The following is a 22,503-nucleotide window of genomic DNA, read 5'->3' on the forward strand; positions in this document are numbered from 1 at the left end:
TTCACAACAGAATGAAATGAAATACATTTTGTTCCAAATACCTTCTCCTGACATAAATTCAGTCCAACCCCTCCCTCATTCCTGCGCCATATCTGTTAACATGTCACCAATTCACAACAATGGTGACAACGATGACTTTATATCATACACTTAGCTCTCTGGACGAAGATGACAATATGAATTGTCATGTAATTACATATGTAGTATATACTGCATATACGTCTCAGTATAAAACGGAATGTTAAATGGAACTACCTCATAAAATACGGTCTTCATATCAAGTTGTTTCAAATTTGATTGATCAATTTCTTATATTTCTGGGGCAGTTGGGTGACACTACAACTCCGCCAATTAATATTCCCGTACAAGATAGGTCCCAAAAGCATGCAAAATTACACAGTCATGCAGGACATAGGTTTTCTTAAATGCTTCACCCTGGACGAAGCATTATTAGCGAAACGCGTTTCGGGTGTGGTGGACTCCCTGATACAATGTCTTTCTGGACTTTGACTCCAGCTTGGCCACCTACTTTGTCGGATTTTATTTATTCACTATGAGTTATTATGATGTTCTAAATGAACAAGCTATACCCAACAATTTGTATTTACTGTACTTTTTCAACTGTTTTATGTACCATCTATTTGTTATTTGGCATCATTTATGTATTTGGGGAGTCCACCTTTCTGTATATATTCTTTTGCCTGTGCCTGTCTTTCATAGCATTTTTATGCACCGTATTGCATATATCTTTTTATATATTGCATATATCTTTTAAAATATTGTGGTTGTAATGACGGGGTAGGGAGACAGACAGGTGAGCCCTAATCTACACGCCACTCAGTCCCTGCCTACTTGCACGGCCCGTCCTAGGCGACTGCGTACAACTGGGCGACGGTCCCTATGCTCAATATGTGCACGACAGAAAAACAGACAAGGGTACACAGAAGAAAAGGGAAATGGGGCAGTTGCCCACGGCAACACCGTGAGCAACAGGAGTAGTGAACAAGCCGAGTCAAACTTTGAGTGTACGAGGTACCAAACGCAGAGAGGGAGAGTAGTCAGTAAAGCAGGTTCAATATGAAGCAGAGGACAATAGTACAAGCAGCAGCAGCAGAGCCAGGAAACAGGCAGAATCACAGGCAAAGGAGGAGCAGGAAATGAAGGTATAAATAGACAGAGGGCGGGAGCTAGCTCCGTCTGGCCAGGCTGTGATAGGCTCTCCCACTTCTCAGCTTCCCAGCCCGAGTGGTAGATGATCGAGTCACTCTATCAGACTTAGGAGCAGGTGCAGACTGATTAACCACGGGCGTCGAGACAGAAGATGTGTCTGGCAGATCCTTTACAGTGGTTTTAGATATCCTGCATGATTTTTTCGAGTTGGTTGTATACCTCTTATAAGGTTGTCACCCATTCTCCCTATAGTATTTATAAATTAATCGGCCTGGGTATGCTGTAGTAGTGAGTGAATGAGTTACTACATAACTAGGCAGTAATGCCGTGAGATTTAATGGTGTAAATCCTAGTTGTCACCCAGCTGCCACGAAAACAGATAAATAGTAATCACAATTGTGGTAAAAATTACTGATTTTCTTTAGATCGGTCAATAATGTCACCTGTCATACCCTATTAAGCCACACTGAATCTGATTGGTGAGAACCCTGCATGCAGCCCCAGCCTTTAGACTCATTCAGACACAAGCCAGCCCTTCAGACTCCTTCACTTCAAAGTGAAAATTGCTGAAAAATAGCAGAAAGAGACACTATAAAAGGTAAAAGATATAATTTACTAATGCGGATTACAACTCAAAAATTGGTGACAAATACATTTAGTCAATTACTGGCGAATGATTTGGATGTTGCAGTATCTTTATGCTTTCTATGGAATTTGTATAATTCTTCATTGCAAACACTTCTCCTCTAATATGTAGCAAATGAAACACACACCACAAGAGCAACTGTAGAGCTGCCACCTTTACAACCTCTGCATAGTGATGTCAAATGTGACATGTATGTGGCGTAGATATTTTGCTGCTTTTTTTCTTCCAAGCAGTTTAAAAATAATTTGTGTGTTAAGTCTAATGCCTTTGTGCTAGATGTCTGAAATATTTACAAAGCATGTTTGCAAACCAGAAGAGGTTACGTCTTTACCAAAAGGCATTGAGGTCAGGTAGCTGCATCATAAAGGGATAGCCACAGGACAGACAGGAGATTATTTGTTGTGTCTTGAGAACTGGGTATTTTGCCATGCATAGGCTTCAGGAGTTGTAGTTATGGCCCACAAGACAAGCAGTCCTATCAGCTGATGGGACTGCTAGTTAGCTGCACAGACCAGACCATGGTTCCCACCAACACCCCCTCCCCTCCAATCTCATAAAGGGGTGAGGAAGACTCAGGAAAATGAGGATAACATGTTGAATTTCAGCTCCTAAAAGATACTGTAAGGCCCTGTTCACACAGAGTTTTTTGACGCGGAAACCGCGCCGCAAAACTCCTCAAAAACTGCCCGACATGCCTCCCATTGATTTCAATGGGAGTTGGACGAGTTTTTTTACTGCGAGTAAAAAAAACGCGTCACGGTAAAAAGAAGCGTCATGACCCATCTTGAGGCAGTTTCCGCCTCCAAAACCACATTTCAATCAGTCAGAAAAAGGAAAAAAATCGCCCCGACGAGTGTTTTGACGAGTTTTTGTCAAACCACTGTGCAAAAAACGTCTGGAGCAGTTTTTGCAGGAGGAATTTTCCTCCTGCAAAAAACTCAGTGTGAACACAGCCTTAGAGACATTGGATACTTGGCACCTGGGATTTGTTGGGGCTTGGTTTTAGGATAGTTTTTTCCTGTAAATATTACCAGTTGCACACTTTAGATCACTGCCACCTTAGCTTCTGAGTTCTGAAGCTTTGAAGAAGTCAGTCTTGTATTGATTTTAGCAGTACTTATGAAATAAAGAAAATGTTCAGCTCTGTACATAAGACCTTCTAGCTCAGTCACTGTAATGTCGGAAAGGGTAAAGTGTACAAACGACGGCCTGATCATAGGAACTGGCACATATGAATCATTACTGAGCTGTGTCTGGCTAATGCAAATAATTAGGCAGTGTTCTGTATCCAAAGGGACCAAGCTGTGTGAACCTGACCTTCTGTGCACAGAGCATTCACTGGAAAATATGGGAAGGCTTTTATTTTCAAAAGAAAGTGATGACCTCTCTTCAAGTTCATTTTCAGGACAGGAAAAACTCTTCCTGGTATAATATCCTCATTATACAAGACATTACCTTCAAAGTATTTTCTCCAACCCGCTGCTCTGTTATGTTACTTGCTGGTCCAAAGAGTCATTGTTACTGGTAATCAGACAGTAAATTTAATAGAGTAAACGCATGCACTTAACCCCTTGAAGAAAAAGCCAATTTTGGAATTGAGGACCAGAACGATTTTTTAATTTTTCCTCTTTGCATAACTTTTTTGTTTTTTTGTTTAACGTAGCTGTATGAGGCTTTGTTTTTTGCGGGACGAGTTGTACATCATGAAGGTGCCATTTTTTGGTACATATACATTAGCATCTCATTTATATTAAATTGTTATTTTTGGCAAAAATGCGGCAAAAAAAAAAAAAAAAGGCAATTCCACTGCAGTTTTTTTTTTTGTTTAAACCGCATACATCGATCATAAATTATGCTATAAACGTGTTTTGCCGGTTGTCACGGTTTTGGCGATACCAAATATGTGCAAATTATTTATTTATTTTTGGAAATTATATTTAATAAAGTTTATTTATTGGGAAAAATCAGCTTTTGTGTTTTATTTTTTTACGGATTTGTTTTTTGTTGAACATTACTTTTTTTAATTCATTGTATTTATTTTTTATTTTATTTTTTTTACTATAATGTACTGGCATACGAATAGTACACAGGCAGTTGTTAGAGAATACCTAAGTATGCCCTAACAACAGGAAATACGGTTAGACAGCTCTGGGGCCCTTCAATGGACCCTAAACTGTCTGCCCATGCACGGTATAAGGCTCAATTGTGTCACTGGGATTTCCCTGTAATGCAATCAAAGGGGGTCTTCACTCTCACTCTTTTCTTTTGAATGCCTGGATCAGAGTTGATAGAGGCATTTAAAGGGGTAATGGCAGAGATCAGCGGGTTCGGTGATCTTCGCTGTTAGAGATGTTACAGATGTGTATTACAGCTGTTGGCCCACTCCTGATCATACGGGCGCACTTGCTACTGGAGCAAGCTGGCCATATACATTAGATAAATTACTGTACGTCTGAGCCTGCTAATTTTGTCTGGATCGCTGACGATCCAATGCGTATGGGTTGGTTCAACATTCCCAATGCTTTGATTGCCAAGGAGTTAAATGGTCAGTAAGTTTCAACAAGCTTTGAATAAAATCGATAGTACGAGGGAATATAAGAAACTTTGTAATATATTTTATTGGAGGAAAATGCCTCGTGATCCACTTATCATGAATAAATCTCATCCACACACTGCGGAATAAAAATCAACCCGAAAACCATTCATAAATTGACCTGCGGTGCGGTTTTTTAATCCGCAGCATGTCAATTTATACTTTGGAATCGCTGCTGTTCTGTTGCAGGTTTTACCTACAGCTAATAGCAAATGTCACGGTTGTTGCAGCGAAAAAAAAAAAGAAGCTTTTTTTTTACATTTTAAATTAATAACAAGGTTTATTTTTACCACCCAGGATCACAGATCACAGATTCTATATGGACGTTAAAAACTAACGCACGGAACGCACTTGGACACAATCCCGATTCAAGTCTGATGTAAGATCTTCAGTTTTTCCTGATGAAACACACTCTCACCTGAATACAACCTTACTGATCCTTGTAGACCAGAGCTGAAGAACACAAATTAGGCTTTGTTCGGTTCTGTGCTAGAGCTCCGTTCCGACATTCCCTGACACAAACGGAAAGTTTCCATTTTCATCACCATTGATTTCAATGGTGACTGATCCGATGCCAGCGGTTTCCATTTGTCTCCGTTGTGCAAGGGCTCCGTCATTTTGACGGAATCAATAGCGTAGTCGACTACGCTATTGATTCCGTCAAAACGAGGGAACCCTTGCACAACGGAGACAAACGGAAACCACTGGCACCGGATCCGTCACCGTTGAAATCAATGGTGATGGAAACGGAAACCTTTGGTTTCTGTTTGTGTCAGTCAGGGTCCCGTTCCAACGGAAAGCTCAGACGGAACGTCGGAACGGGACCCTGGCGCAGATGTGAACGAAGCCTTAGACTGAACTTTTATGATTCCCATATCAAGGCAGTTCTTTCCACAAGAGCAATCCATTCTAATCAGTAAGTGCATAGGTTATCTAAAGCAAATACGGCTAAATAGCACATTTATCTGAGGGAAGTATTTGTATTGGCATTGATCCATGAATGTAACATCAATATATTAAAAAAAAATAATAATTTGCTAGTTCCCAGTGATCTGCAGTAATGTCTGGACTAACCCGTCACCATGCTTTTAAATCCCACACAGTGATGTCCAAGAAAAAAAATGAAGCATTACAAGGTGCCCATTGGAAACAATAGGCTGTCTGTAGGGGCATAGCTAAGGGCTCATGGGCCCTGGTGCAAAACGTCTCTTCGTGGTCGACTGACGCGGCCCACCCGTAACTTTCAGCTGCATCGCTGGGTCTCTTAAGTGACCCATTGATGCAGCACTAGTAGCCAGTGACATTGTTAGGATCTTAGAAGATCAGGGGCACAAGACCCACGTGTTTCCTCCTGTCCCCCCAAAAATATATATATTGGAGACAGCATATCTATAAGAAAGCGACCTCTATAGCTACGCCAATGGAAAGGGATAGACTGTATCACACGAGACACTCAGATACCCTCCAGCGCTGGGTCCAGATTCTGTTCAGCGTCAGACTGTTGTATGCGTGTCACACATAACATGCAGACACTAAACGGCGCCAGAAGCCAGCGATCCGCCCGCTGCCGAATGGGACTCCATCGACTATATGGAGGAGTTACTGTAGTAACAGTGGCTGTTTTATTTTTAACAATTGGAAACAACATTGGCCCCAGTTACAACAGAAACTGTTGAATGTAGTGGTCTCCACTGCACGGTCACAACTCTACATCTATGCCACTGGCTGTCTGTGTAATGTATGGAAAAGACCATCTAATCTAGAGAGCAAGAAACACTCTTTCTAGCCACTTTCACCCCTGGCACTTATTGACACCATATGCAGTGTGACATGGTGACCTGAAGTGCTCAACATCTCATAAACAGATTCACCAACATGTGATTTAGGCTATGCTCACGTTTGTATTTGGGCTTTCAGTCGGAGGTAGGGTCTCGGTTTCTATCTCTTTTGACGACAAGAATAACATAGTATGCAGTGCTATCCTTACTGTCAAAACAGAAACCTTGACAGAACACTGACAAAAACCATTATAGGTTTATGGGGTCCATTGGGTACAATTCGGATCCGTCAGAGTCTGTGTGAACAGAGCCTAACTAAACCTGCCTTTCTTCACAGGAATAGTAAGAAATACTATAATAATAACCTATATTTGTATAGCGCCAGCATATTCCGCAGCACTTTACAATTCAGAGGGAACATGTACAGACAATATCAGATATTACATAGTGACCAAACTAACTAACAATTCAAACAACAGGAGTGAGGGCCCTGATCGCAAGAGCTTACAATCTATGAGGAAATAGGGAAGACACAAAATGTAAAAAGTGCTTGTTCAGTACAATGGTCCAGCCATCTTTTATACACATGGGGTGGTACACATAAATCTGCATGAGCCGGTCACCAGCCAGTATCTGTGTATGACGGACATGAAGTGCATTAGGGAGCAAGCCGTGTGGGGGGATACTGCTGAATAAGGGGGTCAGGTTCTGATGACCAATGTAAAATGGGGGTCAAGCAAAGGAGTCGGTTTAGGGAATATTAGAGGCCTGTCTAAAAAGATGTGTTTTTGGGGCACGCTTAAAACTGTGGATGTTGGGAATTAATCTGATTGTCTGGAGTAGCGCATCTAGAGGACGGGTGCAGCACGAGAAAAATCATGGAGACGGGAGTGAGAGGTTCGGTTTATGGAGGATTTTAATCTAAGGTCGTTGGCAGAATGTAGAGCACGGGTAGGGTGGTAGACAGGGAAGAGGGAAAAGATGTAAGGAGGTGCAGCACTGTGGAGAGCTTTGTGGGTGAGAGAAATATGTTTACATTTTATTCTGAAGAGAATGGGTAATCAGTGGAGTGACTGGCACAGGGTAGAGGCGTTGGTGTAGCGGTTGGCCAAAAAGACGAGCCTGGCTGCTGAATTAACCACTTTCCGCCGCAGCCCTTTTTCAGATTTTCATTTTCGTTTTTTCCTCCCCACCTTCCAAAAGCCATAACGTCTTTATTTTTCCGTCGATATAGTACCATGAGGGCTTGATTTTTGCGTGACGAGTTGTAGTTTTTCATAGCACCATTTATTTTGCCATATAATGTACTAGGAAACGGGGAAAAAATTATTTGTGGGGTAGAAAATGAAAAAAACTGCGATTCCTCCATGGGTTTTTGCGCGCCGTTTTTACGGAATTCACTGTGCAATTAAAACAACATGTTAACTTTATTCTCTGGGTCAATACGACTACGGCGACACCAAATATATATTGTTTTTTCTATATTTTACTACTTTTACAAGTAAAAACCTAAGTGTAAAAAATAAAATTTATTTTGTGTCGCCAAATTCCGAGAGCCATAACTTTTTTATTTTTCCGTCGATTAAGTGGTATGCGGGCTTATTTTTTGTGAGATAAGCTGTCGTTTTTAATAATACCATTTTGGTGTAAATGCGACAGTTTGATCACTTTTCATTTCATTTTTTGTGGGAGATGAGGTGACCAAAAAATAGAGATTCTTTACACAAAAAAAAAAAACAAAAAAAACTTTATTTAACTAATTTTTACTTTTTTTTATTAGTCCCCCTAGGGGACTTCAACCAGCGATCGTTAGATCGCTTGCACGATATACTGCAATACTAATGTATTGCAGTATATCGTGATTCTGACAGGCATCTATTAAGCCCTGCCAGAGACAGGGCTTAAATAGGTGTACAAAGATGGCAGACCTGGGGGCCTTCATTACGCACCCAGGCAGCCGTAGCAACAATCGCACCCCTGCAATTGCGTTGCGGGGGGCGCGATACGCTGTTAGAGTGGGTCGCCCCCCTCTTTCTAACGATTTAAATGCTGCGGTCTCTGTTGACCGCGGCATTTAACGAGTTAAACTAGCCGGATTGCGCTCGAGCGCGATGCCGCTAGTTACTCTGAGGTGTGGGCTGTAACAAACAGCCGACACCGGCATCGTATGAAGCGGGTTCACTCCATGAGCCCACTCAATACTTCCCCTACCCGACTTTGGCGTATGGATACGTCAAATGTCGGGAAGTGGTTAAGGATAGATTGGAGAGGGGAGAGTTTAGTGAGGGGAAGACCGACTAGTAATGAGTTACAGTAATTAAGACGAGAGTGAAAAAGAGCAACAATGACAGTTTTGGCTGTTTCCACAGTAAGAAAATGGCAGATTCTGGAGATGTTTTTGATATGTAAGTTTTTTAATGTAAAGGTCGGAGTCAAAAATAAATTCCAAGACAGCGGGCGTGCTGCCCAGGAGTTACCGTAGTGCCACACACAGAAATGGAGACACCAGGTTTAAGTCGGTTAGTAGATGGTGGGAACACAAGGAGCTCAGATTTTGAAAGATTCAGTTTCAGATAGAGAGAGGACATGATGTTAGGGACAGCGGACAGACAATCACTGGTGTTTTGTATTAGTGCAGGGGAGATGTCACGGGTATATACTTGGGTGTTATCAGCGTACAGATACCGAAAGCCAAGTCTGCTAATAGTTTGTCCAATAGGGGCTGTGTTGAGGAAAAAAAAGAGGAGAGGACTGAATCCAGAAGGAAAAGCCAACAACAAGGGGAAGAGGAGAAGAAAGAGAACATGCAAATGACACACTGAACAAGAGGTCAGAGAGATAGAAAGAAATCCAAGAGAGAGCATAATAGAGGGGTTCCACATTCAAGATCCTCATCTCTTGGCCACAGCGGAGGACCTGTCTTGCATTACACAGACAACACATTAATATGAATAGGCACTGTGTAATGCTTCATTTCCCCTGTGGTGGCACTGAAGGGAAAATGAAGACTTTCTGCCAAGTTTGCCCACAAAGAATAGCTCATCGCTGGTGGTCCCAGCAAAGGGACACTGTATGATCAGCTTATTGTCATGGGACCCAATGGGATTGCCAAAAGCAGAGAACACCTTTAAATTAGGCTGTTGTATTTAATCCGGAGGAGCAAAGTTATGATACCGGTTTGCTCAATCCTGTGGTTAGATTATTGTAGAGTGTGATCACACTGTGAGTAGAAGGCAGAGGCAAAAAACTCAAAGGGGACATATTACTTCCCGATTGCTCATCCGGAGACTGCCACTGCAGGAAAGACTAGTTATTAATTATTGTTATAGAAACAATTTAGTCAACATCTTGGTACTATACTGTATATTAAAAATGAATAAGCCTTGCATTCAATATTTTTTTATTTTTTTTTAAAGTAACCCGTTTGTACTGTCATATAGTATGCAAAGTTGTTACAAATTCCAACAATAAAGGTTGGAAAGAATAATGGTCTTGGTATGATTGGTTATATACGTCACTATATGTGTTACGGAGTAGATGATAATCTACAATACCTGCTAACCTTCCTTTAAGCAGGTCCAATTTAATTACCCGTCTTATTTCTGACGATGATCATGACCTTGACATAGTTATTAGAGTCTGCTCCTATGTTGTCCCTTGGGTTTCTGACTTTATACCTGTTTTATTAGTTTTGACCCCTGGTCTGTTCTTCGAATACATTCCCGTGTCATCTGCTGGCTTCTGTTCTTGAGTACGCCTCTGATCCTGCTACTAACATACCTAAGCGTCATTCCGCCGCCAATAGGTGACTATTCAGACGTTGCAGATATCACAGCAGATTTGCCACAGATTTCAGTTTTTGCATTGCAAAGGCTGAAATCCGCAGTGAAATTACGCTGTTTCTCCGCAACATAATGAGAATGCTGCGGAGGGGAAATTCTGAACCGCAGCCTAAATTCCGCACAGTTATTTTCCGCAACGTCTGAACTAAGTTTCCTAAAAATGTACAGAAACAAATGTAAAAAACGGCTGCTGCAGAATTCCACTGCGGACTGTCCGCAGCGGAATTCTCCAGCAATTCCGCCACGTCTGAATGTGCCCTTATAGTCAGTGCATCAGGAATTGCAACAGGTGTTCGCTCTATATCTCAAATCATGACCTGTTGGTGGTTCTTAACCCCTTAATGACCGCCGATACGTCTTTTTACGGCGGTCATTAGTGGGCTTTATTCTAGAGCGCCGCTATTCTACGTCGCTGCTGTAGAATAAAGTAAACAGAGCAGGGAGCCGTGAAATCTCCCTGCTCTCAGCTGCCAGAGGCAGCTGAGGGCTGGGGGCTTCCCTGCTCTGCCGGGTGAGATCGATATTAGTATCGATCTCACCCGTTTAACCCTTCAGATGCGGTGCTCAATAGCGAGCACCGCATCTGAATGGTTTTGAAGAGAGGGAGGGAGCTCCCTCTCATCTCACTGACACCCGGCGATAAAATCGCTGAGTGTCTGTGTCTTCTATGGCAGCCGGGGGTCTAATAAAGACCCCCAGGTCTGCCTGGAGCGAATGCCTGCTAGATCATGCCGCAGGCATGACCTAGCAGATGCCTGTCCGTTTTAAACGGACAGGCAGTAATACACTGCAATACAAAAGTATTGCAGTGTATTATAATAGCGATCGGAGGATAGTGAAGTCCCCTAGTGGGACTAGTAAAAAAGTAAAAAAGTTTAATAAAGTTGATAAAAAAAAAAAGTGAAACAAAAAAACTACAATAAAGCAAAAAAGTTATACATATTTGGTATCGCCGCGTCCGTAACGACCCCGACTATAAAGCTGTTACATTATTTAACCCGCACTGTGAACGCCGTAAAAAAATAAAATAAAAAACAATGGAAAAATTGCTGTTTTCTGTTAATCCTGACTTTAAAAAAATGTGATAAAAAGTGATCAAAAAGTCGCATCTACTCTCAAATGGTACCAATAAAAACTGCAAGTCGTCCTGCAAAAAACAAGACCTTATACAGCTATGCCGACGCAAAAATAAAAAAAGTTACAGCTCTTCGAATGTGACAATGGAAAAATGTAAAAAATGGCTTGGACATTAGGGCCCAGAATGCAAGCAGGGGGAAGGGGTTAAGGACTGAACTTGAAAACACTGCTCTGGAGGACTTATACAATTTACTATTTTTTTTCAGGGGGGGGGGGGGAAGTGGTGTCAGAACCTCTTTTAATATATAGAACTTTATATTTCCGTAGGAGACAGTAAGTTTGTTTAAACACAGCAGCTAGCCATGAGAAATTCACGGTGGGCCCTTCCGTCTCTCTTTTTCTCCTCTACTTCCCACCGTCCTTTATTGAAATGTTTAATATGCAGTGAACAATCTGTGGCTGGTATATGGTGCAGATGGAAGGTAGGGGTGGAAGAGGATTTTATATTTTCTTAGTGGAAAACCATAGGGTTTTTTTAATTAAATAATATTTAATATGTTAACAACTTTAAAAATCTTTTTGAAGTTTAATGCCTCACGCCGGGTCCCGTCCGCGATCTCTGTAAAGATAGGACATGCCCTATCTTTCCACGGATGAGAAAGTTGGGTCCGTTTTCACGGACCCGATTCACCTGCTAAAGTGATTGGGTCCGTGAAAACTATCGGGTCCCACTCAGATGACGTGAAAACTCTGTCATGTGCACTTGCCATAACAGGTTTTTTTACCTTCGAAAATTAAATGCTGGGCCATATTTACATCTCCCATGTTTAACCTTTATAATAAAAGCCTCACTGCCAAGTCACGGTCCAAACATGCCGATCTACTTAACAAAATGTAGTTATTAAAAATATATATTTCTTCTTTCCACGTCTATATTTAGATTTTAAAATGATGTCAATGGGGACTCCATTATTTTCTATTTGCATGCTTACTGTACTGAAACCATCTTTTAGTGTACTCCCTTCACCCACTTCCTTCCTAGTACCAGTAAAGTTTTAGTAAGGGGCTTACTACACATATAACAGCTCTTCAACGCCAGACATGCATCAATAAATAAATGTGCTTTATAGTCCAGCTTCACTTTTAGGCAACCCCTTCCTGTGTGACAGGTGCCCTGGCATTGAGCTGAATGAGGATAATGAAGTATTACACCGCGCCCATTGACATCCATGGGCTGTCCATGAAACACACAGATGAACCAGGTCCGCCAGAGGGAGAATCACTCTTTAGTTTAGGCTAAATTTACAGGTGTTGTATTTATTGTGGATTATTGGCGCAGATTCTACATTGAAAATCCGCAACAAAGAAGTACAATGCATGTGAATTGGGTTTAACAAGACATCTATCACATCTAGCGGAGAAAAACCCACGCGGATTTGTGATCATACTGCCGATTTTAAAATAAGCAAAACGCTCCTTTACAGATTTGTTCTGCATTTTGCAGCACATTTCACTTACTCTATTGTGGCCGGTAAAATCTGTGGCAAAATGTGTATTTCAAGCTGTATGTGAACATGTGGATTTACTGCAGATTTGGCCACTGATTTACATATTCTGTTTAGTCTTTTCTTTTCAGTTGTTTTGGTCTAATAGATGCATTTTTCAGAGGTGGCAGTCATTACATTACCCATGAGTGTAGCTATGGGAAATGCCTACCTGAGATTTATTTTCTACAGTGTTGGCTACTCCTGCTGGGTTCAACTATGATCAGAACATTTACAGGTAACTTCTCAACATATCCTGAGCCTCAATAAGGGGGAGTCCGGAGATCAGAATTAAGGGAGAGGACACAAAAAGAAATGAAATAAATAGCTATTTTTGTGGAGAACCTTCCTAATACCCATTAGTATATAAATGATAATAATCTAACTAATGCCTTGCAGCACTGGGGTCCTGGAATGCATCTGACCAGGTCAACATCTATATGGACTTTGCATGTTCTCCCTGTGCCTGGGTGGGATTTTTCAATTGCAGTTTCCTCCGACACTTTGAAAACATACGGATAGGTATATCGCTTCCTAATATATTGCCCTTTGGAGCGTGTTTGAGAAATGATCTCCGTAAATAAATTCTGTGTACAGCACAAACGAATGTCAATGCTATAGAATTCACGGAAAGATAAAATAATCGGTGTCACTTAAACCGGGTTCACACCTGTGTCTGTGTTTGCGTTTGTTCTGCTTCGTCAGAGGAGTGGAACAACGAAAATACTGGAAGCGCTGGTTCCGCTGTACGACGGACACCACCAGTGGTTGACTGAGGCCATTGACTTTAATACGTTTCTGCCAGAGTGTCCTTGGTTTCCAGTAGATCAGCGACGGAGGCCCCTAATAGAACCTCGGACACAGATGTAAACAAGGCCTTACTCTACAAACACCATCATCGCTCTCCTATTTGGTCAAACATAGTGGTAGCTATAATTCACAAGATCCAGTCCGTGAATTCATCATCTGTACGGTCTTTTAGTATGGTCAGAAACTAACAATGTGCACAGACTCTTGCTGGACTTCCACTTATAATCTCTGTTGGCAGGTATATACTACCACAAGATATTAGGAGTATCTGCACGTCACAAAACTGGTACAGGGAAATACCAACATCTATTTGTTTCCTCAGTTACCAACGGTGCTGCTTTTATAAATCCTCCCATGTTTTCCACAACACTTACACCTGTAGCCTCTGCTCCGATGGTACCTGGGGCTGCATGCATGGCTGATATATTAGGCTATTCACACACGCTGTCCACCAGCTTAGTCTCCAGGCAACAGCTACAGAAACATCCAGGGACTAGCAGCAGATGTCGGAGGTGAGTCACATCCTGTCACTGTCACTTGGACATAGCAGACTTCCGCTCACTATGTCTCACCAGCAGTCTGTGGTAGACTAAGTAGCAGTAGTGAGTGAAGACAAAAACATACATTGCTGCACACATGACAATACACCGGCGTCTATAGAGGATCGTTCAGAAGGAGCTTCATAATACTGTACATTATATAGTACATGGGGGTTGAGCCTTCTTTTCATTCATTTTAAGATAAATTTAAAAAAATAAACCCCAATAATCAGAAATCCTTCTCTTCTATCAGGTCATTTCTGCTTCCAGGAAAGCTGGGTGATGCGGATGCAGCAATATGAGCACATGGTTAACTGTATAAGTAGACAATGTTGGCATTAGGAGTTATTTGTATCGAACACATCCTGTGGGAGACACAATGTTGGCCACACTTGTCACCCCAGAAACCGATAAAGTGGCAGCCCTTGTGGATGGAGGGTGCACAGAAGCACACGGAGTCATGTAGCTCTACTAAGCCGCCGCAGGTACATCATGTGCCGCCATATGGTGCTCCGTACAGCGAGATATTATCTCCTAGGAACAATGGGGAGTATAGCTCCGACATACATCGTCCTATAGAGCATGCCAGAATTGTTTTTCTGCTTAGTTCATACAATCTGACAGAGTAACAACTTTGACAAATGGGTGATCTACAGTCTGGGAAGAACTATTTGCCCCCTTCCCAATTTTTCGTTTTGCATATTTGTCACCCTTGAATGTTTTGAATCAAAACTACTAATAATATTAGATAACCCACGTAAATACAAAATTCTGCTTTTAAAATGAGGATTTCATTTATTGAAGGAAAAATGCTATTCAGCCCTAACTGGCCCTATGTGAAGAAGTAATTGCCCCTTAGCTACCAAATCAACCAGTTAACCAAATTCACTTGGCAATTGGGTTCAGTTTCACTAGTCACAACTAGGCATGACTACTGCCGGACGTGTTAAATCTAAACATCACTTAAAGAGAACCTTTCACCTGCCCATACGTGTGCAGCATGTAATAGGCAGGGCAGTACAAACCCTGTCTCACTATACACATTTTCCCATCGCTCTCCGTTATTTAGATATCAGTTCCATTATATTTGGCACCCGATATTTAAAATAAACCCCTGAACTGTCAATGGGGCGTGTAAATGGCACGGGGCGTGTTACTTATCGCTGTGACAGTGTCCAATCAGCTACAGGCAGTGTCACAGCAAGAGCTGGAGAGAGGAGAGTAATTGGCAAGGGGGTGTTTAACATCTCTGTGACACCGTCCAATCAGCTACGGACAGTGTCACAGCAAGAGTTGGAGTAGAGGAGAGCACGCACAGCTCTGATGCTGCTGCCGAAGATACTCCCACCACCATGGAACAGAAGAATTCACATTCTTCTTCTCTTCTGTTCCGTGTTGAACTGGCTTCTTCCTCAGATCAAGTACAAGGGATAAACCATCTCTTTAAATAGAAGCTGTCTGACAATATGAAGCCGGCTAGAAGGTCTCAAAAAGCAGCACATGATGCCACACTCTAAAGAGTTTCAAATACTGATGCCATACCAAGTCATTGAAATCTACCAGGCTGAAAAGGGTTAGAAACCATTGCTAAGCCTCTGGGACATCAGTGAACCACAGTGAGAACCATTATCCACAAATGGAGAAAACTTGGAACAGTGGTGAACCTTCCCAGAGTGGCCGGCCTACCAAACTTTTACCAAGAGTGCATCAATGACTCATCCAGGTCGTCACAAAAGAACCCGGACGAACATCTAAAGAACTGCAGGTCACACTTGCCCCAATTAAGATTAATGTACACGATTCCACAAAAAGAAAGTCACTGGGCAAAAATGGCAACCATTGGAGAGTCGCAAGGCACAAACCACTGCTGACCAAAAAGAACAAAAGGCTCATCTCACATTTGGCAAAAATAATTTAGATGACCCCAAAGACTTTTGGGATAATATTCTGTGGACTGATGAGTCAAATGTGGAACTTTTTGGAAGACATGGGTCTCGTTAGATCGGACGTAAAGCGAACACTGCATTCCCCCATAACAACCTTTATAGCAACAGTCAAACATGGTGGTGGTAGTGTGATTGTCTGGGGCTGCTTTGCTTCTGCAGGACCTGGACGTCTTGTCATAATGGATGGAACAATGAATTCTGCTCTCTATCAGAAAATCTTGAGAGAAAATGTCAGCCCGTCAGTTCTTGACCTAAAGCTCAAGCGCAGTTATGCAGCAGGACAATGATCCGAAGCACACAAGCAAGTCCACCTCTGAATGGCTAAAAGAAACAAAATTAAGGTTTTGGAGTGGCCGAGTCAAAGTCCTGACTTATTTCCCATTGAGATGCTGTGGCAAGACTTGAAGGGGTTTTCCCACAATTAGCAATTCTCACAGAATAGGCGATAAATGTATGATCGCTGCAGACCCAACCACTAGGACCCTCTCCTCCTCACTGCATGAGAACATTTATAGGGGATAAATGTTACATTGTGGGGTAACCCCTTTAAACAGGCAGTTCATGCTGAAAACCCCCCAGCATGGCCAAATTAACCCCTAACGGACACGGCCAATTTTCGTCTATGCTCGTCATGATGTGGGAACGTGCAGCTGCTCTTGACGAGCATAGACGCCATGCGTCGGCAACAGGTTAAAACAATTCTACAGAGAAGAGTGGGCCAAAGTTCCTCCACAGCGATGTAAAAAACGAATTGCAAGATATCGCAAACATTTAATTGCAGTTGTTACTGCCAAGGGTGGCACAACCAGTTATTAGGTTTGAGGGGGGCAATTGCTTTTTCACACAAGTAATATAGGTTTGGAATAAATCTTTTTCTTCAATAAATAGAATGACCGTTTAAAAGCTGCATTATGTGTTTACTCGTATTGTCTTTATCTTATATTAAAATCAGTTGTCTGATCTGAAACATTTTAATGTGAAAAATTACCAAAAATAGAAGAAATCAGGTAAGGGGCAAACACATATTATGTATGTATGTATGTATGTATGTATATATATATATATATATATATATATACACATACATATATATAAAATTGTATTCATTTTTTTCTTCATTTTTGTTTAATGGAAGTTATTATTTTAAATGCTCTTTTTGCATTCTTTACTTTCCATTTTAAAAAAAAGAAACAGGGATTTTACATCCAAGATAGATGTGATCTTCTACCCAGAGGGCAGAAGAGTGGTTTCAATTAATATTAATTACTGGGCACATGATGTTAAGCTCACAATGAAACAATATTCAGTTTGCTAGAACTGGGTGTAGGCGCTTCCTTTTTTCCTTTAGGGAACGATCATGATCCATGTGCAAAGGGTCTCCCTGTATAAGAATAAAGCCCTGTAGAGTAAAGTTAATAGACGCACAGATGTACTGCCATGCAAATCATGATTCGCCACAGTGTTACTGAATAACTATCCACATGACTGAATGTCACATCATCACATGGTTTATCTTCCCTCATCACAAACAGACCACCACTACAGGGACTATGTAAGTTCATGTATACACTGAGATATGGTGATCGTCTACATTCCAGGTCATAGACCAGTTAGGCTTAGCAATGTCTAAACTGCCACCAGCAGCTCTCCCCATCAAAGTGAGAGCTATACGTGGTGACTATGTATGCAAAGTAGTGTTAGGCCAGGATCACAGAAGTTTTATGGAGTTTTTGGTGCAGTTTTTGGCTGTTTTTTTAGCCAAACACAGGAGTGGACACCAACGAAAGGAGATGCATCGGTCTTCTCTATACACCTTTCCTTCGTTTTGGATCCACTTCTGGCTTTGGCTCAGAAAACTGATCAAAAAACTGCACCAAAGACTGCATCAAAACTGTGTGTGTGTGATTTTGGCCTTAGAGCTATGAGAGGTCACAGGGGAATGCTGACCTGAACAGTCCACACTTAGTCCCAGCTGAGCAACCATAGTAATACTAGGGACACATTAGTAGAATGTACAGGACAAGAACGACAAAACATCTGTTGTTAACCTTGTTTCTTGTTTATTAAATCTCAGACCCTCTGGAATTTTCATACACAATGTCCTGGGGCTCAGCTAAAACGAAGGCCTCTGTCACACGAGCGTAATTCACATCCGTAATCCATCCCTCTTTTTCTATCTATGATATGGATCTCATGTTAATCAATGAGGCTATTCACATAAAATACGAGCGGATTTTTAAAATGCAGCATGCGCTATGTTCATCCATATTGCAGATGGAAAACGCCCATTGAAGTCTTTGGAGAGTGATTAAAATACACCTGCATCTGTATTTGGTCCATATGTGATCTGTATGTCATCCATTTTGCATCAGTAATGCATACATTTTTTAAAGAGACTGTCTTATATCATTCAATTATCTCCCTAGAAGACAGCATATCAGTAATACATATTTGCAATACTGAAGACATACTGATGCCATATGATCCGTAATACGTCCGTGTTATGGATCTGTATTATGGACCTTTACAAATACGCGCGTCTAAAAAGGCCTAAGTGTGAACTGCTGCAAAAGTAAAGTTGAAATGATCTGCTCATTTATGCGGCCAATAAAATGGTCACGACGGCAGCTCATCTCCCAGTGTGAACCGGCTGATGTGCTGAAGACATGATGGAAATGCATGGGAACATACGACAGAAGTAACGATCGCTCGTCCCCATACATAACTGATCATAGCTCCTTGTGAAAGGAGCAAATAAGCGCCAATCGCCATGCTGTTTCGTCGAACGGCGCTATATTGGGCCGTGTAAAAGACCCTTGACTTGTACATTCAGGATCTACAGATATTCTCCACGGCTTTCATGCAGCCATTAGAAAGCTCAGGATATTTTCCTTAGCCTGTGCTTGCTGTGTCATAGGCAGGATACTTGCTCCCACAAAAATATAAATCTATATGATATTTTGCTTATAATCTTGCAGAGCAGCACTAGGGACCAGGATGTGCTGAAATAACAGATTTTTCCTGCTCATAAAGGTAGTGGTTCTGGTAAACGCTGTATATTAGCCAATACTAGTAAGTTTAGCTTTGAAACTTTGGGATATAATACAAGTAAGTATCTTCAGAGGAACGTCCCATCATCTGCATTTTCCTCAGTACGAACACATATTGTTCATACAAAGATATCGGCACTTTACCTCTTTGCTTCCTCCAAGTGACACAAATATTCATAGGCCACATTCTGACGTCTCCTTTCATCCATCTCTTCTGCTGTAAGTCTTTCATCGTCCAGCACAGCTGTAAATGGAGAAAAGGAAAATTAGCATCTCCAACTAAATAATGGCTTTTTACCCAGGATGACGGCAGACGTCATTTCTCTATTAGTTGTTTGTTTATCCTTGGTTTACCTTTCAAACCAGATTAACATTATAGTTAGGAGATTCATTGCTGGAAGGGATATTCTTAGAATTGTATAATTTTTTTTAAAAAAGTACACTAAACGGTCATGGACAACGACTGGAGATTTACACCGAGTTTTCAGCCCTACTCCTTACTTTTACCAGATCTTCATAACATGTATGCATGCAGAAATATGAACAATCTGTACGTTGTTCACACTGAATGGGACGGGGAAGAAAATGCTCCATTTACAGGATTTAGCGAATTGTCTAATTCCTGCAATGGGAAAGCATTGTACCCGCTAAGTAAATATGTGAGCAGAGGTAATTGTACATGTGAACAGTGTCCTTATCATGATACTCATGAACAGTTTCCATAAATAAATGTGTATCTCTTAAAGCTTGATCTAGACAAAGATTTTCAGGCAATACAATGAGCATTTGCTTTTGTTTTTCCCGATCATCAAACTTGGTGGAGAAATTAAATTATGAACCGTTTTCCAAATTGAAAAATAAGTTTGTATTGTGGGAAAAATATCGTTGTATTGCTCCACATGCACTTCAATCGGACTATAGCAAAGTAAACCCCATGATCGTAGTGTTTACCACTAATAAGCAAGAAAAACTGTTCCAAACGATGGAGCAAAATGTCCATCAGTCAGAACACAATTATTGTCAGGGCTTATGCACTAATTTCGGGATCAATATGAAACAGATCTCGAATGGCCACCATGCATGTCAATAGAGCCATGCATATATAGGATTTATATTTATATAGAATATATATTTATAGCACCATGCTCCATCAGATGCTGTATATCAGACCAAGGTTCCCACTGTTTTCCGTGGTTCTAAAAAAAAACTATAAAAACTTGTGCCGATTTATAGACGAAACCGGCAATACAGCGCACAATAAGATTTCGGTCGTAATGCAAATGAATGTTCACCCATAATAAAAAAATAAAAAAAAAAAGTTTTTCCATTCATCTCTGAGCTTATAATGACAACAACCGATTTTCTTTTCCTTATACAGAGATCCAACCACAGCATATAAAACAAAGCTACATAGAAAATAAAATTGCAAACAACCACCACTAGGAGAAACTAAGCAGATTACTGCATATACAGAAATAAATCCTCCTTTGGCATACGTCGACCCATAGAGGGCTATGGACACGCTTGGTGTATATGTTGTGAGCATTCCCCACTTTTCATGCAGCTTTTTGTAGCCAAAACTAGGAATGGGTCCAAAAAAGAGAAGGCCCATAAAGATTTATATTAGACTTCTCCTCCCTGTGGACTGACAATTTGTGCCAAAGGCAAAACAGAGGATAATAAAACAGAGGCGGATATAACAAAGCCCAATATGTTTTAATTGAACATTTATCGGCTATGATAAAGAGCAGTGTATGCCTTTTCTGTACTGTACATAGGGAATAGATTCTGTTTCGCAGGGAGTGATAAATAAAACACGAAGGTTTCATTCTCCTAGAGAAACGACACATATGCAGAAAACATTGTGATCACTTCCTCTCCTGTATCTACAACACACTTTAGTGTATATGTTATGGCAGGAAGGAGGTGAAGGGAACAAGTGAGCCCTAATCTACCCACCGCCCTGTCCCTGCCTACTTGCAACGACCCGCCCTAGGCGACGGGGTACAACTTGGCGGCGGTCCCTACGCTGACTAAGTGCAAGGGGATACAAACAGGGAACAAGCAAGGGAAGGGGCAGTAGCCCACGGAACACCGTGAGGAAACGGAGTGGTGAACGAGCCAGTCAGGATCAGGATGTAATGGAGTATACAAACGCAGAGCACGGAGCAGGAAGCAAGCCAGGGGCAGAGCGAAGCAGGATAAGCGGGAACTGAAGCAAGGCAGAAGCAGGCTGGAGCAAGGCAGCAGTGGGGCCAGGAAACCAAGAAGAATCACAAGCAATGAGGAAGAGAAAACGGCAGGTATAAATGGACAGGGGCGGAGCTAACTCCGACTGACCAGGCCGCGATAGGCTCTCCCACTCCTGAGCCTGCCACCCTGATTGGTGGGAGCCGGTGTCAGTCTAAGAGGTCTGGCCTCAGGTGTCGACTGATTAATCCTGGGAGTATCCACAGACATAGTGCCTGGCAGATCCTTTACAGTACTCCCCCTTTTATGAGGGGCCACCGGACCCTTACTAAGAGGACCCGGTTTAGTGGGGAAGAGAAGGTGGAACCTCCTGACCAATACCCCAGCGTGAACATCTCGAGCAGGTACCCAAGTCCTCTCCTCCGGCCCGTATCCTCTCCAATGGACCAGGTACTGGAGGGAGCCCTGGATCATCCTACTGTCCACAATCTTGGCCACCTCGAATTCCACCCCCTCAGGGGTGAGAACAGGAACAGGAGGTTTCCTCGAGGGGGACCAGGACGGGGAGCAGCGTTTAAGGAGGGAGGCATGAAAGACGTCGTGTATGCGAAAGGATGGGGGCAGCTCCAGACGGAAGGATACAGGGTTGAGGACTTCAATGACCTTATAAGGCCCAATAAATCGGGGAGCAATCTTCCTGGACGGGACCTTAAGGCGCAAGTTCCTAGACGACAACCACACCAGATCCCCGACGACAAACCGGGGGTTAGCAGAACGTCTTCTATCAGCCTGAATCTTTTGTACGCTCTGGGACGCCTCTAGGTTCTTCTGAACCTGGGCCCAGACTGTGCACAGTTCCCGATGAACGTCCTCTACCTCGGGATTATTGGAACAACCAGGGGAAACGGAGGAGAACCTTGGATTAAACCCGAAATTACAGAAAAACGGGGAGACCCCTGACGAGTTACTGACCCGGTTATTCAGGGAAAATTCGGCGAGGGGAAGGAATGAGACCCAATCAAATTGACAGTCAGAGATGAAACACCTTAAATATTGTTCCAGGGATTAATTAGTCCTTTCCGTTTGGCCATTAGTTTCGGGATGGAAGGCGGAGGAGAAGGACAGATCAATCTCCAACTTTTTACAAAAAGCTCTCCAAAATAAGGAAACAAATTGTACCCCTCTGTCAGAAACGATATTGACTGGGGCCCCATGGAGACGCAGAATGTGTTTAACAAACAAAGAAGCTAACGTCTTGGCGTTAGGTAGTTTCTTAAGGGGCACAAAGTGGCACATCTTGCTGAAGCAGTCTACTACC

General features: G+C 42.0%; 1 protein-coding gene across 1 annotated transcript in view; it reads right to left on the reverse strand.

Annotated features, from left to right (window-relative positions):
- IQGAP1 (IQ motif containing GTPase activating protein 1) overlaps window positions 1-22,503 on the reverse strand; it is a 178,621-nt gene that overhangs the window by 120,199 nt on the left and 35,919 nt on the right. The window contains exon 2 of the mRNA XM_075858086.1: window positions 19,140-19,239. Coding sequence (XP_075714201.1) covers window positions 19,140-19,239 — 100 coding nt within the window. The remainder of the gene's footprint in view (window positions 1-19,139; window positions 19,240-22,503) is intronic.

The sequence above is a fragment of the Rhinoderma darwinii genome, chromosome 3 (assembly GCF_050947455.1).
Source record: "Rhinoderma darwinii isolate aRhiDar2 chromosome 3, aRhiDar2.hap1, whole genome shotgun sequence".
Classification (NCBI taxonomy): Eukaryota; Metazoa; Chordata; class Amphibia; order Anura; family Rhinodermatidae; genus Rhinoderma; species Rhinoderma darwinii.